The sequence below is a fragment of the Salvia splendens genome, chromosome 16 (genome assembly GCF_004379255.2).
Source record: "Salvia splendens isolate huo1 chromosome 16, SspV2, whole genome shotgun sequence".
Lineage (NCBI taxonomy): Eukaryota > Viridiplantae > Streptophyta > Magnoliopsida > Lamiales > Lamiaceae > Salvia > Salvia splendens.
In genome coordinates this window covers 10,409,622-10,426,010 of record NC_056047.1, presented here as the reverse complement: position 1 = coordinate 10,426,010, position 16,389 = coordinate 10,409,622, and the positions used below count along the sequence as shown (strand labels likewise).

General features: G+C 40.0%; 2 protein-coding genes across 7 annotated transcripts; both read right to left on the bottom strand.

Moving 5' to 3' along the window:
* Positions 1 to 3,954: 3,954 nt before the first annotated feature.
* Positions 3,955 to 12,152, bottom strand: LOC121772230 (SUPPRESSOR OF ABI3-5-like). Of its 6 annotated transcripts, none has more exons than XM_042169240.1 (17): positions 11,836 to 12,152; positions 11,394 to 11,522; positions 11,158 to 11,198; positions 10,655 to 10,864; positions 10,086 to 10,521; positions 9,920 to 9,991; positions 9,721 to 9,813; positions 9,560 to 9,639; positions 8,961 to 9,111; positions 8,496 to 8,580; positions 8,328 to 8,419; positions 8,169 to 8,237; positions 7,862 to 8,041; positions 6,810 to 6,999; positions 5,066 to 6,013; positions 4,580 to 4,764; positions 3,955 to 4,313 (listed from the first exon to the last, which is right to left on the bottom strand). In XM_042169240.1, exons 2-17 carry the CDS (start codon positions 11,439 to 11,441, stop codon positions 4,131 to 4,133), a joined length of 3,063 nt encoding a protein of 1,020 aa, XP_042025174.1. In that variant the 5' UTR covers positions 11,442 to 11,522; positions 11,836 to 12,152; the 3' UTR covers positions 3,955 to 4,130. The 6 variants fall into 6 exon arrangements, with proteins under 6 accessions (XP_042025174.1, XP_042025175.1, XP_042025176.1 ...); XM_042169241.1 differs by having other exon boundaries at positions 8,961 to 9,108; XM_042169242.1 differs by having other exon boundaries at positions 10,667 to 10,864.
* A 331-nt stretch (positions 12,153 to 12,483) lies between these two features.
* Positions 12,484 to 16,389, bottom strand: LOC121770680 (phosphate transporter PHO1 homolog 1-like). Its single transcript, XM_042167446.1, has 13 exons — positions 16,149 to 16,389; positions 15,758 to 16,061; positions 15,228 to 15,636; positions 15,084 to 15,132; positions 14,918 to 14,989; positions 14,578 to 14,707; positions 14,248 to 14,368; positions 13,913 to 14,162; positions 13,693 to 13,842; positions 13,438 to 13,590; positions 13,060 to 13,338; positions 12,825 to 12,961; positions 12,484 to 12,741 (listed from the first exon to the last, which is right to left on the bottom strand). Exons 1-13 carry the CDS (start codon positions 16,371 to 16,373, stop codon positions 12,651 to 12,653), a joined length of 2,370 nt encoding a protein of 789 aa, XP_042023380.1. The 5' UTR covers positions 16,374 to 16,389; the 3' UTR covers positions 12,484 to 12,650.

The window sequence follows — 16,389 nt, the reverse complement described above, 5'->3', positions numbered from 1 at the left end:
AATGGGGTAGCAGAAAGGAAAAATCGATATATTCTAGAAGTCACACGAGCCTTCCTAATCGAATCCCGAATCCCAAAATCTTTTTGGCCAGAAGCCGTAGCCACTGCTGTCTACCTTCTAAACCGTCTCCCTACCAAAATCCTGGACTTCAAAACACCTTTGGACATCCTATCTGCCCAAGCCACTATCCCATCATCTCTTCGTCTAGAACCTAGGATATTTGGGTGCTCCGTCTTTGTCCACATTCCCAAACACGAGCGGTCTAAATTTTCCCCTTGTGCTGTTAAATGTGTTTCCTAGGGTATGGCCGGAATCAAAAGGGCTACAAATGCTATGATCCTAAAACAAGAACCATGTATACCACCATGAACTGCGACTTTGTTGAGGGAGAATACTTCTATAGCTAACCTAGCGGTCAGGGGGAGAGTCGACCAGAAATTTCGGAAAATGACTCACTAGGCTGGCTACCGACACCAATACCCGAACCTACACCTACACCCGTATCCGAACCTACAGCTACACCAATACCCGAGCATACACCAAACCAGGAAGAGAATCACAACAGTCAGGGGGAGGGAAACTTGACGAGTCCAAGTCAACCTGTTCTAAACGTAGGTCCACCAGAGACAGTTAGCGGTAACGCCGGGCAGTCAAGTTCCAATGTGCAGGACGAGGAGTTCGGCGACACCTCGCTATCTACCCCGGTCAGGGATCCTGAGGTAAATAGTCATAACTCTGGAAATATTACCCCTGTGGACGAAACTAATAGTGACAGGGAGAATGAGGAAATTGAGGAACAAGCAGACATGGGTTATGAGTTACCGCTAAGGAGTACGAGAGACGTTCCTCCTCGGCGATACTCTCCAGACTGGAAAGGACGAAAGTCCCAATATTCTGTAACTAATCTTGTGCAGGGACATCTCACAGAAATGGCTAGAGCTTTTGAAGCTGCCCTCTATGAGGATGAGATTCATCAATCCTTTGAGGAGGCGATGAAACACAAACATTGGAGGGAGGCAATGAAGAAAGAGATAGATGCCTTAATAAAGAATGGAACATGGGAGAAGTGTACTCTACCAAAGGGAAAGAAGCCAGTAGGATGTCGATGGGTCTTCACAATCAAAAGACGAGCAGATGGTTTAATCGAGAGGTATAAAGCACGACTGGTGGCTAAGGGATACACTCAGGTCTATGGAGTGGATTATGCAGAGACATTCTCTCTGGTAGCCAAGCTAAATACAGTTAGAACACTGTTGTCTATAGCTACATCCAGAGATTGGCCTTTACATCAGCTGGATGTCACTAACGCCTTTTTACATGGAGAGTTGGAAGAAAATAAGGAAGTCTACATGGAAGCCCTTCCAGGTTTTCTTGGAGAATTCAGAGACGGACAGGTGTGCAGATTGAGGAAAACCTTGTATGGACTAAAACAGTCTCCCCGGATATGGTTTGGGAGATTCTGCCAGGCAATGTTCAAGCATGAGTATGAACAAAGCCACTCTGACCACACATTGTTCATTAAGAAGAAGGACGGCAAGGTGACATGTCTGATCATCTATGTGGACGACATGAATATCACAGGAGACGATGAAGAGGAAATCAAGAATCTGAAGGAGAATCTATCTAAGGAGTTCGAGATGAAAGAGTTGGGGGCACTGAAATATTTCCTTGGAATCGAAGTCTTGAGATCGAAGAAGGGAATCTTCCTGAGACAGAAGAAGTACGTACTGGATTTACTAGCAGAGACTGGTTTACTAGATTGCAAGCCCTCAGATATTCCTATGGTACCCAACCATGGATTGAAGATAGAAGAAGGAGCAAAGCTAGCAGACTGGGAGAAGTATCAACGATTGGTGGGAAAGTTGATCTATCTCTCACATACTCGACCAGATATTACCTATGCAGTTGGTATAGTCAGTCAGTTTATACACAAACCGCAAGAAGACCATATGGAGGCTGCCTTGAAGATTGTAAGATATCTGAAGGGGACTGGAGGATACGGAGTACTCCTAGAAAAAGGAGGAGATCTGGAGGTTCATGGATACACTGACGCTGATTGGGCAAGCAATCCAGTTGACAGGAAATCTACGGGAGGATACTTCACGTTCGTAGGGGGAAACCTGGTCACTTGGAGAAGCAAGAAACAAAAGGTCGTTGTCTTATCTAGTGCGGAAGCAGAGTTCCGATGAATCAAGAGTGGTTTAACGGAGATTATGTGGTTGCGGAGGTTACTTACGGAGATAGGATTTCCTCCAACACAGAAGAGTCAGTTATTCTGCGACAACAAGGCGGCGATCAGTATTTCAGAAAATCCAGTGCAACATGACAGGACTAAGCATGTGGAAGTAGATCAACATTTCATTAAGGAGAACCTAGAAAAATGAGTCATAGAATTTCCATTTGTGAGGTCAAAGGATCAGTTGACAGACATCTTAACCAAAGCTGTGAATTCTAAAGTGTTCAAAGAAGTTCTTGACAAGTTGAGCATCGGAGATGCCGCGGCTCAACTTGAGGGGGAGTGTCAAACCCTAGAAGACACAATTCAAGGAAAGAATCAAGGAAAAAAATAAATCTATTTTAGGAGAATATCAATTAGTGATTATACCTAGAATAGATTGATATGTTTCCAAATATACTTATATTTCTCTCCTATAAAAAGAGATCATTGTATACAATGTAAAACACACAGAAATACAGAAATAAGAGAATCATAAACTTTGTTCTCTGCAATTCATCATGCCTAACCTTTTATCCCTTATCCCTCTCAGTTACCATCTTCAAGAGGATCTTCCCCTCCACTTCAGACTTGATAATTTCCTCGTCTTGCTCGTTGGTAAGCTCAATCTTCTCAGCTCCGGATTTGGGATAAGTACTTTTAAGATCATTGAATTTGGGAGCAGCAGAGGTGCAGGAATATGAGAGGAATTCTAGAAATTTCTATGCATGAAAAATTCAATGCTACTTTCTAGTAGTATCAAATAGGGGAATTAAACTCAATTTGTAAATTTGAAATTTCAATTGGAATGCAAGCAATCAAATTCCATAGTAAGATACAGTGAACTCACAAGAGAGAATGGAGGACACATTACATATTTCTGTAACGTGAATAGAGTTGCCGGATATATACTTTAGATAAGGAATAAATTGAAGGATAGAAAAAAAAAAGGAAAGAAAATTAAGCAGAAAAAAGTTACCGAAATTCATAAACAGAAATTGCTAAAAAAAATCGGGGAGTGAATCCTACGTGGAATACTAGTCGGTCACAGACGCATAAATACTACTATATGGAGTAGTAGGTTTCAAAAAGCTAATTAACCTCTAAATTTGTGGAACTTCGCCAAATTTTAGTTTTAAACACTTTGTCCGTCGTTTATTAAATGTCCACTTTTTTTAGATTTTAAGAAATGAAAAAAAAAAAAAAAGTTTTGTAAGAAACTTGATGTTATATAAATCTAACTTTTATAATACTCCCTCCGTCCCGGACTACTCGCTCATTTCCTTTTCGGCTCGGAGATTAAGGAATGAGTGTATAGGAAAGTCAAAAATGACGGCTGTAGGTGAAATTTTTAACTAAAAATGGAAAGAGTGCAAGTAACTTGGGACGCCCAAAAAGGAAATAAGTGCGAGTAGTGCGGGACGAAGGGAGTATAAGAAAATAGGAGTGAAAGGAGTTGGCGCAATTTGAAAAGTGACTTCATATTATGACAAAATTAAATAATTAAATTTGTTAAATTAGAGCTTATATTAGAAGCAAACGTGGTGCAGGGAGTATACAATATGGTTTATATTAAGAAAGAATGAAGATAACATGAAATGAGAAACAAGATGGGAATAGTTTATTAAGAAATGATGAGATGGAATGGTTTATAAAATATGATGAGATGGAAATGGAAGGGAGTAAATAATTTGATGTATACAACAAACTTAATTTGAAGAAAATGGGGCAACCGATGGTTCCGAAATGGAACAAGCAGAGACAATGATATAATATCACTGGATATGTATATATGCTACAATGAGTAACTCTGAACCTAAGAGCACAGCAACATCACCTACAACTCAAAGTAACACTACTCCAATCTGTACATCTTCTACACCATTGCTTGCGCTTCCCTATCCTCTCACTCACATCATGACATTTCTCGAAAACGAGCAATCGCCTTCTTCTGAATAACAGCTTTGTAGCTATCTCCTGCCTGAACCTCCAGGCTCGGATCCACTTTCTTCGGTTGATGGATCCCTAGTCCCGCTCTCGTTTCTGTGGCCTGAGCCTGTACGGGCTCTACCATGCCACTCCCATCTCTCCCCAGCCCCTGGACGAGAAACCAACACAAACACCAACCAAAAGCATCGCCAAACAAGTCAGATCTAAGATACAGATAGATATTGTTGCTGGCCACTATGCGCCCGCGCCTATACACTGGTTGAAGCTCCAAACTAGAAATAAGGCTATGGTCAAGCGGGACATCTAGTGTTATCAGATTAAGGAGGTGAAATCTATTGAGGGAAGCAAGGTACGGGTATCATTACTAATTCAATTTAGAGAACAAAATTAGATTTAAGGGTTCAGAGATGATACCGAGCCTTCATGCCAGCCCATGTTGCGGAGCATCCGGTTCCCCACATTGCTCTCATCAATGGCTTTGTCTGCTGTAATCACCTCATAACTCTGGATATTCGCATCTCCACTACTTCGTCCACCACCAACACCAGGAGGGAAAGGCATAGAGTCCAAACCACCTCGTCTATATGCTGGATCTCGGTCTTGAAGTCCACGATAACAAGAACATAAATTTTCTCACAAGTCAATACAGGGTCCGTGGAGGAAAAAACTAGCAATTTGGCCATTGGAATTATTCTTCTCAATATTAATAGACAATAGACACAATTGCAGTATAGTCAAAGCTTGAGACTAAGGCCAAGCTTATTGCAACTATTGCATATCATACACCTTAATTCTGTCAAATCCCAGAATAATACAAACCACAAGAAGATACATATAAAATTTGTTGCATCTTTAAGAGAAGATTGAGATAAAAATAATATATAACTCAATAAAGCTTACTTGAGTCTACAATTCCAGCATTCATGTCATCGTCCCCAAAAGCCGATGATGAACCGTACAAGCTTCTTCTTTCAGCTGCACGATCTCGATAAGTTGATTGAGACTGTTCTTTGTTTGTAACAGAAGTGGTGGGCATCTCAGAAAACCTTCTTTTACCACTTCCTGTAGCAGAAGATGGTGCATATCCGCCTAATGCAGATGCGCCTGTTCTATATGGTGTAGCCGGTGTGGAATGTTCGGTATGTGTCAATGAAGAAGATCCTGCAGAAGATGCACCAAATGATGAAGCCGTTGTACCTTCTGGTCCCATATAAACAGAATCATATTTCACAACACCCATCCCAGAACTCCTAATCACTCCTTTTAAGGTTCCACTAGAACTGGCGCTGATGGGCTTTGTCCTGTTCTGGGATTCCATGCCAGCAGATTGAGTTGAGGCACTCATCAATCCTGCAGAAGCTATAACATTCTCTTTTGCTACCAGTCCATTTATTAATTTGCTCTTCATAGATGATGCTGGGTTAGATCTCTCTTCAACTGATGCGGACGGCTGATTGTCCTCGAGAGCCACTCGTGGTGCTTGTCCTTCATTACTTCTTTGCTTCCACATGGTTAAGACATTATTCATCTTCTTCTTGTTAGCCATTATGCTACTTTTGGAAGCAAGTCTGATCTCTTTAAGTTTCTCCTTTTCTTTCTTCTCAGCTGCTAGCGCAGCAGCAGCTGCAGCCTGGACAGCATCTGGTAATGAAGCAGCTTTCTCATTTGAAGTTATGGTAGCAGCTGGTGCAGAAATGATGACTTTTCGATTATTAGAAGCATCCGATGTCTTAGAAGCATCAATTTGTTTTTCAGATGTCTTGCCATTCTGATCATTACAAGGAATATACTGCTGAGTTTGTTGATCATAAGAATACCAGAGACCATTATTCCCATCATAATATAGACCTGCAGAGCAAATTATATTAGCCATCTTCTTCAGCCTTTTCAAGAGAAAGGATCTAAGAGGTCCCACATTTTTCGAACATCCATAACATCAACCTATGATTGACCTATATACTAAGTATTTTCATATAGATAATTAGACACACTGATTGGGAAGGTCTGGTGACCATACATGTCTAAGAAAATATATACAACAAAGACAAGTATATAACAGACGAGAAAGGATATGTTTCCACAGGAAGAGCAAACAACTATAATGACTTCTATATCTGGCACATCACAAATGTGGGACATTACAATCACATAATGGCAGATGTTAACAAACATGAAGGTAGGGAATGAATACTGCCAATAGCATAAACTGACAACCCCATCACAGTCCATGTCCGTGCAAAGTAGTTGAACAGCATAAATGTCACAAGAAAATAATGAATTGGAACCTACTCGACTGTACTTAATGAAAATAACGGACAAATTATCTGTTAGCATGTTTTCCAATAAGATAATCTTCCACTATTTCAATCATGATAACCAGTACAGAACAGAAAACGATATTCAGAGCCAGGAATGAATGGAAACAACAGGCCGTTTCCCAATACAGGAAGGTGTAGATTAGATGCAACTTGATAAAGTGTATTCAGAGGGATACAGAAAGAGTACAAGCTGCATCACAGAATGCCAAAAATACAAGTAAATGAATAACAGACACACCTTGGCCCAAAATACAGACATTATCAGGTTACAATAAACTCAGCAAATAAGGAAGTTCAAGTGGAAAGCAAGGAAAAAGTTGGAAAACCTGTGGTTCCATCGTAGTAGAAACCAGAGGTAGCATCATAGTAATAACCAGAGGCTTCGTCCCACACAAAACCAGATTGTGGAGCTGAAGAATCTGTTTCTCCTGCAACATGTCCACTCTGCCCATGACCTCCACCAGATTGGTTGTCCTCTGGATTGTATTCTTTAGGTGCCCAGCCAACAGCATCATACTAAAATATACAAAGAGATACATGACCATCTCCTTGTATTAATCCAATAAGTGTAACCAAACACAAGTATTAAGAGTCTAAGAAGGTATAGATAAGTTAGAACTTCCATACCCAAATGATTAAGAAAAGGCTGAGGGGAGATAATGAACCATGGAAAACAACTAACATCAGGCACGCAACACCTATTTATTCTCTTTAGGATGACTTTTTCTTTGTCAGATATGACAGCCTAAAAACTTGACTGTTACACAACTAAGGACTTTATAAAAAGATAAATTTATTAAATAAAGGGAAACAAATACTTCAAAATCTGCTTTAATTAGCAATACAATTTTCAAGATCTGCCCAGCAGCAACCAAGCTTGTATACAACAACGTGGTTTCCTCATATATATTAAATGGTTGGATGGTTAAATTATATAGACCTACAGCATGAAGGAACCAAGTGTCTCTTAACCAACATAGGAACTGGCAACATATACAAGGAACGGGAAAATATTGAGAACTTAGGTTAAGAGATGATCATTAACTGCTAAGCACGAGCAAACTTGTACTCCCTCCGTCCCACCGAAGATGACCCCCTTTCCTTTTTGGTTTGGCCCAACCAAAATGACCCTTTACTAAAAATAGAATCACATGTATCTCTACTTTATTCTCTCTCTCTCTTACTTTAGTCTCTCTACTTAACACACAAAATAAAGTTACATAAAATCCCATGCCACCCAAGGAAGGGGTCATCTTCCTTGGAACGGAGGGAGTATTATCAAAGGAAACATGAGATGTAACTTCCAGTATTATATATATGCTGAATGCAACATATGACTAGTTTTCATATTTTATGGGGAAAATGCTAGTCATCAAACCTGCTGAGCAAATGTAGCTGCTTCAATTGCAGCTGCAGCAAGACTGCTCGACTGAGAAGCTCCTGAAACAGCTGATCCAGGCCCAACAATACTTTTGGCATAGGCAACTCTAAGAATCTGACCATTCTTCTCCAAAGTAGTACCGTTTGTTGCTTCAAGAGCTTTAGTGGCATCCTCAACCTGGTATCAGTTTTCACATGACCAACAAAACTCAATGAAAATAAACATGAAAGCAGTAGATGAAAACCCACAACAAAACTGCATACCAACAATGTGCAAGCCACGGTAACACAAAAGTGACACTTACGGAATAGAAATGGATAAATGCAAATCCTCTTGAAACATGTGTGAATTTGTCTCTAACTAACCGCAAATCCTGAAAGTGTAAAGTGTTTATTGTCAATACAAAGTAGCAGACTAGTAACCCAACACCACACAAGAAAGCAAGAGACAATTTATTTCAAACCTTAATAGGGGCATGTTTAGAAAATTCATAGCGTAGCATTTCCTCATCAGCATTTTCATCCAACCCACGGACAACAAGAACATGTGTTGGGCCTGAAGCATATTCAGGTTAATGTTCACCAAAATAAAGAGAAATACCACCAGAAGGACTTTTGTAAGAATAACAAACCTGATTCCCCTCTCTTGCCAGCTGGATTAAAATTTGACGATGCCATATCAGCAGGGGGAGCATCGTCTGTTCTTGGTTCATTACACTGATCGAAAAGTACAAAGATGTTTAATTCAATAAATGAGTCTGGTGTCTATATACTGAGAAACAAACTTCTGTAGTTTTACAAGTTAGTGGAAAAAATCAGATTCTGAACAAAAAACATGCTAATCTACTTGCAGTACTTCACATTGACATGATACAGATGCAATTTGAAGTGAGAAATTTGGGCTTATGAGCACCAGTACAAGATATAGCACCTACTACCTAGCTATTATTTATCCCCACCCCCAGAAGATAGTTATTAACATGAAAGGAAGTCACATATAGGAAAAAATGTTCAACCAGATAGAGTAAAGCATCTAGACCAGTGGCACTTGCTCATGGAAAATTTGCACAAAAGCATAAATGAGAAAATAAATAAACCTGAAAACAAGATGTCCTTCGGGCAAAATTGACACAGCCACATATTGTGCACATCCAATCAGATGGCACCATCATACTTCTATAGCTACCATGGCCTGATCTAGATCCACTGTCCATCCCAACAATTCCATTAGCACCAGTTGGCTTACTACTGCATCAAAGGCCAAGATTCAGCAAAAGCTTCCAAAATCTACCCATACAACGGTTGAAAACCATGTTATTCTATCCTAGTATGCAGAGTTTCATCAATTCCTTAAGGTTCTTAATGGTGTTTATAGAAGGCATGCAAATTATCAAATGTCAAGTGTAATGTTCATCATTCCAAAGGTCGTGACAAAAAAAAATGTGATAGTGATACCATTTCTGCAACAAAAATCAGTTTAATGCGCTATAAGTATATCATGGGAACAAAATTATCCCAATGCGTGCAATCATCAGAAATATGCCACTAATTTTCTTACATTATACGAACAAGGTCAAAATATGCCATAAAACATTCGTCAATGCCTATTCATGGGAAATTTGAAAATGGTGCTAATACACTGAGTTTAGGCAGGTTTCCTAGTCAGGGGGCAGGAATAAACATTAAGTGTGTCTACCTGTACTCAAAGAAGAGCTTCCTTCCATCAACAAGAAGACCTTCATGCCCAAGCTTATCCATCATTGCTTGTGCTGAATCCTATTTACAAGATTAAACTTCATTGTATATGCAACATATTGATAGATACAGAGTATAATGATTGAACATCTACTTTCATACCACAGAAGGGAAATCAATAAAAGCAAATCCACGAGAGACGCCAGAGTTTCGCTCTTTAATAACTCTAACATGACGAAGGGGTCCCCACTCCACCTGATACAGATAAATGAGCCATATATCATAATGAAGTTCACTGCAAAAAGTGTAGCAATAATAGCATATTGGCAAACTTCAAAGGATTGGTAGATAAAGGAATTACAAGAATCTGATACAAATCTTCTTCGGTTGTCTTTTGAGAAAGACCCTTCACCACAACAGTGGCAGAAGGCGCCTAAAAAAAGAAAATGGAGCTGCTTAGTCAATCCACCTAAAAGAATAGTAGAACAAGAAACTATTAAGAGCTGAAAACAGTAAATGGAGCATACAACAGAATGGTTATTCTGACGCCTATCTTCACGATCCCTTCTCCTGTCACCTCTTTCATAACGACTGTCCTCATAGCTGTCTTCCCTATAACTTCGACCATGACTGCGGCCTCGAGGAGACTTTGACCTAGCCCAATCATCACGATCACGAGAACGAGATCGAGAATGAGAAGGGGAATGCTCATGCCTTCTATAAGGGCTTTCATCCCTTTCACGACTCACACCTCTCTTGTCCCATTCTCGATCCCGAGATTCACGTCTTCTCCAGTTACCATCTCTTCTACCACTCCTCTCGTAGTCAGAATCATAACTGTGTCTTCCATGATCATAATCCCTGTCACGGCTGTCCTCCTTGCTTTGATGGGAAGCACGAGATCTGTAGTCATAATCATCATAGCCATAATCCTCCCGATCACGGCCGCCATACCTAGAAGGCCTATCAAATTACAATCATGAACATCCGAATAACCGTCAGTATGGTGATATTCATCACATGATTCTATTAATGTTTCAATCTCATTATACTTATCAGCTAGCAAAAAATAGGGATCATAATATAAACAACATACGGCTTTGCATGCCTTCTAATATCCCTATCCAAAGAATACTCTTCTTCATAGCTTCTCCTCCTCGTTTGAGGCCACATCCCAACTGATGATGGGGGTGGAGGATAATTATCCCTCTCCAGTACATCTCGATGAAAGGCACCCCTTGGGTAGACATTATCCCTAGAGAACCTTTCATCTATAAACCTCCTATCATCATAAGATCCATCATCCCTGCCAAAACAATATGAGGCAAGGGCCCGTAGAAGAAGTGGAAAGAACTAAAAGCAACATCCATATGTAATTGCAAAAATTTACTAAGAAAATAGGATCTTTTTCAGAAATAGAAACCAAACAAATAAAGAACGGACAGGGGGGAAGGGGGGGAACAGCCAACTGCCTGTTAGGCACTTTTGCTAAAAAAATCATCTGAAAGCTATTTAAGAGAATTGACATCTTAGAATCTTCAATTTAACCACATGAAATCAACACTCTCGGGTTGAGAAAAAGCATCACAGTGGACTCACCGAAAATTTGTATCATGAGCAGCACCATACCCCTCCAAAGCCTGTGGATTCAAGAGAATAAGTTGTGTCAGCAAGTAATAATCATGGTAAACGTAGGCAAACGATTCCACATCCTCACTGTCCCATGGCTTCTCTCATGCTCTTTAAGGAAGAGATACTGGAAAAATGGACAATCACATGATCCTAATTTCTTGTATATCATCCCATATATGTGATGAAAAGGAAACCACAATTACGCTGTTATTTTCCCATCCTTGATGAAGACCATAGCGTCCAGGGTCCATTGCACTCACGAATCACCCTTTTCCTGCAAATGTCTATCTAATTGTCGGAAAGTTGTAGATGCAAGATGAATGGGACCTTTCCTGTAAACATTGGGAAAACATGAGCTATGCCACGACAGAAAAACAATTTTCATCCTTTGGCTTTCCCCCCTAAAGAGCATCCCAAAAATACACTCTTTCAGATAAATCTCCATTTAAATACTTCCAAATACATCTCTTTTAGCCTCGGTTACAAATAGGTCAAGGTGAGTGAGCAGGCATATATCATATCACAACAAAGTATTGCTAGAAGCTAGGGATTAAATAGCCAATGTAGTCATAAGGATCTTTGGGAGATTGTATACATGTAAAGCAATTCATCTGAATTTCCACTGTGGGTGTCTATTGCACATACCGACCAAATTCAAGTCGATTCCGATGAGACAAAGCCGTGAGCAATCGAGATTAGGGTCGCGGTTTTGCTTCGGAGCCGACGATTAGAGAACATGAAATCGCGGAAGAAGAAATCGTTCAAAAACCGAACCGAGATGGCGTGTATGATGATGTAGGTAAGAGAAGTCGATGACAGAAACGGAGAAGAGTCACACAAGCGTAGCGATGGTTTGAGATTTGGGCTTGGGCGGAAGCGGAAGCGGAGGCGGAAGGGGCGGAGTGTGGGTTTGGGTTTCAATGTTTAGAATTGGGGATCTGCTGTTGCGGATTTACCTTAATCTTTTATGAAACGCGCTGAAGCGATTTCATAATAAACCTAACCCAGATAAAGTTTAAACCTTATTTTCTTTTCTAAATCAAATCATTGTTAATTACATAAAGAAATAAATATACAGTATCTATTCAATAATTTTATATTTTCAAGTTAGATCATTCGGAGAGTAAAGATTTATATAAATTAAATTAAGAGTATATTATATTATTATTAGTCTTGACCTGAATATTTTATAAACATTAGTACTATAAATTACCATGTCCATGTCCATGTCCACAAACATTATTGAAAGTGACTTGAGAAAATGGGTAAGCTAAAATATCCAAATTACTCGAGTACAATATGACTGGATTCAATCCAAACACAATAACTAGTATGTATTTATTTGTATACTGAACCAAAAAAATGTCTACAGCTTGATCTACTTGCAAGCATGTGTACATTATATGGCCTAATTATATCTATCAGAATTCGTCTACCAACTTGGTGGTGTTCTCAAATTCTCAATCTTGATCATCCACCTCATGAAAAGGCAGTGGCACTGTCTTCACAGCTCTAAAATGGCCTGCATTATTCAGATGCTCATTCTCCAACCTAATCAATCAACCAAGGAAAAAAAAAAGTTAGGATCTTTAACATGAATCACCATCAGAATCTTGAATGAAGAAAATGATCACCTGTAAAAATTCCACTGCCCTCTTCTTACAACCTCAAGTGCTGCTAAAAACAGCATGGTAACTCTATAGTCAACCTTTTCAAAGTTGTAGTGAAAAACTGTCTGCAACCAAGCTAGCCTGAGCACTAGGTTCAACCCCTGCACCATCAACAAAATATTCTCAATCATGGCCATTTATCAAGAATCTTTTTTTTTCATTTGGAGGAAAAGATTCCATGTATGATTTGTGTACTGACCAAAGAGAAATAGTAGATGAACTTATGGCGAAGCACGAGCTCATCTCTCAGCCACGGATTCTTGGAGTTGAACTGGAGTAGGCCCCAGTCCTTGACATAGTCCCAGTAGAGCTGATACACGGTTGCAGCGCTGGACATGATCACGACTAGGCAGAGCCATCCGGCTGTCTTCTCCTTCTCGTACGCCACTTTGGCTCCTGCGGCCAGCATTGCAGACACATACTTCCCTAGGTTGAGGAGATGGCTCTTGTGCCCCTCATCAAACCAACGCCGGGCACACTAGGAATGATAACACGTCGATTAGGCGCTAGTAACAACCTTAAAAAGATCGAATTTGTTCAATCTGATATGCAATGTCCTATATATATATATATATACCTGCAGGGCTCTCCAGTAATAAGGCAGAAATGAAACTGCATAAGCCAAGTCTTTGTAGTATGTTGTGCTAGTGCAGTAGTTGTAGTCCTGAGTTTTGTAGCTCCCGGTTATGTAGTAGCATGCTATGTACTCGATGTTTCTGAGTGTCGGGACCTGATCCACATTAAAGAAACAGACCAATCAGCTATCAAAATCTTTCAAGAATAATTCGTCTATGTTAGCTTAAAAGATTGATCTGTGAGCTTAATTAATTACCTGGCTACATAGTTGATCAGCCATGAAGAAGTCTAGCATCAAGACCTTATACAGAGGCGATAACACAATGTTTCTTATCACAGAAAGCAAACGGTAGCGACTGGACTTGTAGATCACGTTGAAGGGGCAGATCAGGACTATAATGAAAGCCTGCAGGAGAAGTGATGCTTTAAGTACTTGTTCAAGAAAAGCAGTCCCAGTATTTGTTGTCGAAAGCTACCAGAAAAAGAAGGCCGGGGATGGCTTGGACTTGAGCATAGGAGTAGCCCTTTTCCACGAGCAATAAATGGACGAACAAGACTCCGACTACAGCCGCCATTGATGAGGTGCATATCAAGAACACATCTCTGTACTTGAGCTCCTTTGTGGGGCAGAGTTCAAAGATGAAGCTGTAGTTTATACGCGTCTTTCTCCACGCGAAGATGTTGCATCCAAACAGAAAGAGATGTAGAAACAATAAGCTGAATATGCTGCAAAATTGGAACCAAAATTTGCTTCTCAGACATAATGGTCTCAAACATGACATGAATCTACAGAAACGAGGAGTGCACTTGCCTGAGCACGGGATAGACCGTTTCCATGTACACCGTGTCTGATTTAGATCTATACATTCCCGTAATATGAGCCATGATAACATATCCTATGAAGAGTGCTACGAAGCTCCCAGCGAATAGTCCTGATCGTTGAAAAGACAAAACAATGTATCAGATCAGTCTCCTATACTGTGTTTTGACAGTTTCACATTCTGATGAAAATCTTAATCTTGGATTCATTATCATTTAGGAATAACACATGCTCAAAGATGTAACATTTTTAACATTATCTTGAAAATTGTCTTATTGTGACACCATTTTTTGCAGCTTTGATTCTTTGCAATAAACTCACCAATAAAAAAGGTGACAGCATGCGACTCTGTACGCTGAGTCGGCCTAAGGTACTTCATGGCCTTTCTTTTATCCTCTTCAGCAAAATGCTTGACAAAAGTCTCCTCAACCTCATCTGCTAATTTCAGTGCCTGTCACAGTAAATAAAATTTCACTAGTGTGAGGCAAGAAAATCTAGGATTCATGATTAGAAATCTAGGCAATTGCAAACTAGAGAAGAAAAGCCACAGACCCCACATCTAATCATCTTCCAATCACAATGCTTATGATTACAAGACTATTGCTTTTCTTGACCATTTCACACACACACACAAATGCTAATTTTTATTTATGTATATCACCTTGTCTGAACTGTTGAAGAAGGAGCTCTCCACCACTTTTAAGTAAATGGGAAGAACTTGTTTGTTTGTCACCTGAGAAAGCAACGTGGAAGTTTCATCTGTCATGATAAGCATCACGATAAATAGTTAAAAAAACGATGAAGATTGGCTGCGTATATATGCTTACTTTGTCAAATTTCTTCAAAATCTTCACAAAAGCAAGCATGTTCAAGTTCCTGAAAGAATTTAAAGAAAAAATTTCAATTTCTAAGAGCATAAGAAGCTATATGGTTTTAAAAAGGCGGAAATGTACAGAGAATTGAGATCACACCTATAAGTTTTGAGGTAGCCTAATCCTTTGTAGAGCTCAACGAAGGCACCCCTAATCATCTTTTCTGCATGATGAAGCTTTTTCTTGTTGATATGCAGCTTGTTTCTCTCCGGACCACCTTTCTTCGACGACTGGTTCACCAAATCATCCCACAACAAGTAACTAATAGCTGAAAACGTACGGGCTGGATTCGTGACAGGAATGTTGATTCTCAACTTCTTCCCTTGGCAGTTGATTACGCAGTTGGAGATGGACTTAAGCTTCCCATCCCCTTGCTTCATTCTCATTGAGCTTCCAAGTTCACCTGACTTGGGAGATTCGGACGATTTCATATCATCCTTGTCAAACTCTCCGGTTACATTCTCCAACCCCGGCTCTGTAGCTGCTGCATACTTGATGGACTCCTCATCTATTAGTAAACAGAACAAACTTCAGAATAATAATAGTAACCAAAATCATGATATAGTACTAATGAGTGACCAAATGCATTTCTATATCATGCCAAAAACAGAGGAAAATCTGCTTCATACCACATGATATAGTGCCAGAAATCGACTCCTCCTCCTTCAAGTCCTGAGCCGAAGGCCCTTTAGCCTGTTGATGCTGCTTCACAGCGGCCTTAAGCTCAATGAGAATCTCCATTTGCTTCAACAACGACTCGCCCCTCTCAAGAAACTCCTTCTCCTTTGTTCTGTAAAACTGGTTCACTTTGTTGAGTTGGAGATCCAAACAAGCAAAGAACTCGCCTGCTGCATCCGTGTCAGCCACCTGCTCCAGCAGCTCAGTCTCGTACATGTCTGTGTTACTAGCCGAGGCTGCAAGCTTGCGGTGAACCTAAAACATGGTGCAGAATCAGAGAAAAAGATTCGGAAAATGAATCAGACTATCATCTCTGAGATCAAGAAGGCACAGAAAAAGTACTTGAATGACCCTTGGCTCTCTCTTCTTGTTGTCAAGAAAAGTATGGTTTCTCAAAGAAGACATGATGCGACTTGAAAAGGAAGTGTCGTGTTTCTTGGTGTTTGCGCTTTGGTCATCGAGTAGTTGTATTTTCTTGACAGCCTTCTTTAGATGGCAGTAATCCACAAAGGCTTCTTTCCATTCAGGAACCAACTGGCCCTCAAACTGCTTTGAGAACTTGACCATTTTAGGACAATGCAGA

What these genes read in the sequence shown, in the direction of transcription:
- LOC121770680 (XM_042167446.1), bottom strand. Translation starts at nt 16,373, where the DNA reads ATGGTCAAGTTCTCAAAGCAGTTTGAGGGCCAGTTGGTTCCTGAATGG. An exon ending in ACGGTCTATCCCGTGCTCAG is followed by an intron (nt 14,163 to 14,247) that starts GCAAGTGCACTC and finishes CCAATTTTGCAG; the next exon opens with CATATTCAGCTTATTGTTTC. An exon ending in CTGATCAACTATGTAGCCAG is followed by an intron (nt 13,591 to 13,692) that starts GTAATTAATTAA and finishes AATGTGGATCAG; the next exon opens with GTCCCGACACTCAGAAACAT.
- LOC121772230 (XM_042169240.1), bottom strand. Translation starts at nt 11,441, where the DNA reads ATGGACCCTGGACGCTATGGTCTTCATCAAGGATGGGAAAATAACAGC. An exon ending in TGGCAAGAGAGGGGAATCAG is followed by an intron (nt 8,420 to 8,495) that starts GTTTGTTATTCT and finishes AATATGCTTCAG; the next exon opens with GCCCAACACATGTTCTTGTT. An exon ending in CTACTACGATGGAACCACAG is followed by an intron (nt 6,014 to 6,809) that starts GTTTTCCAACTT and finishes TTTGCTCTGCAG; the next exon opens with GTCTATATTATGATGGGAAT.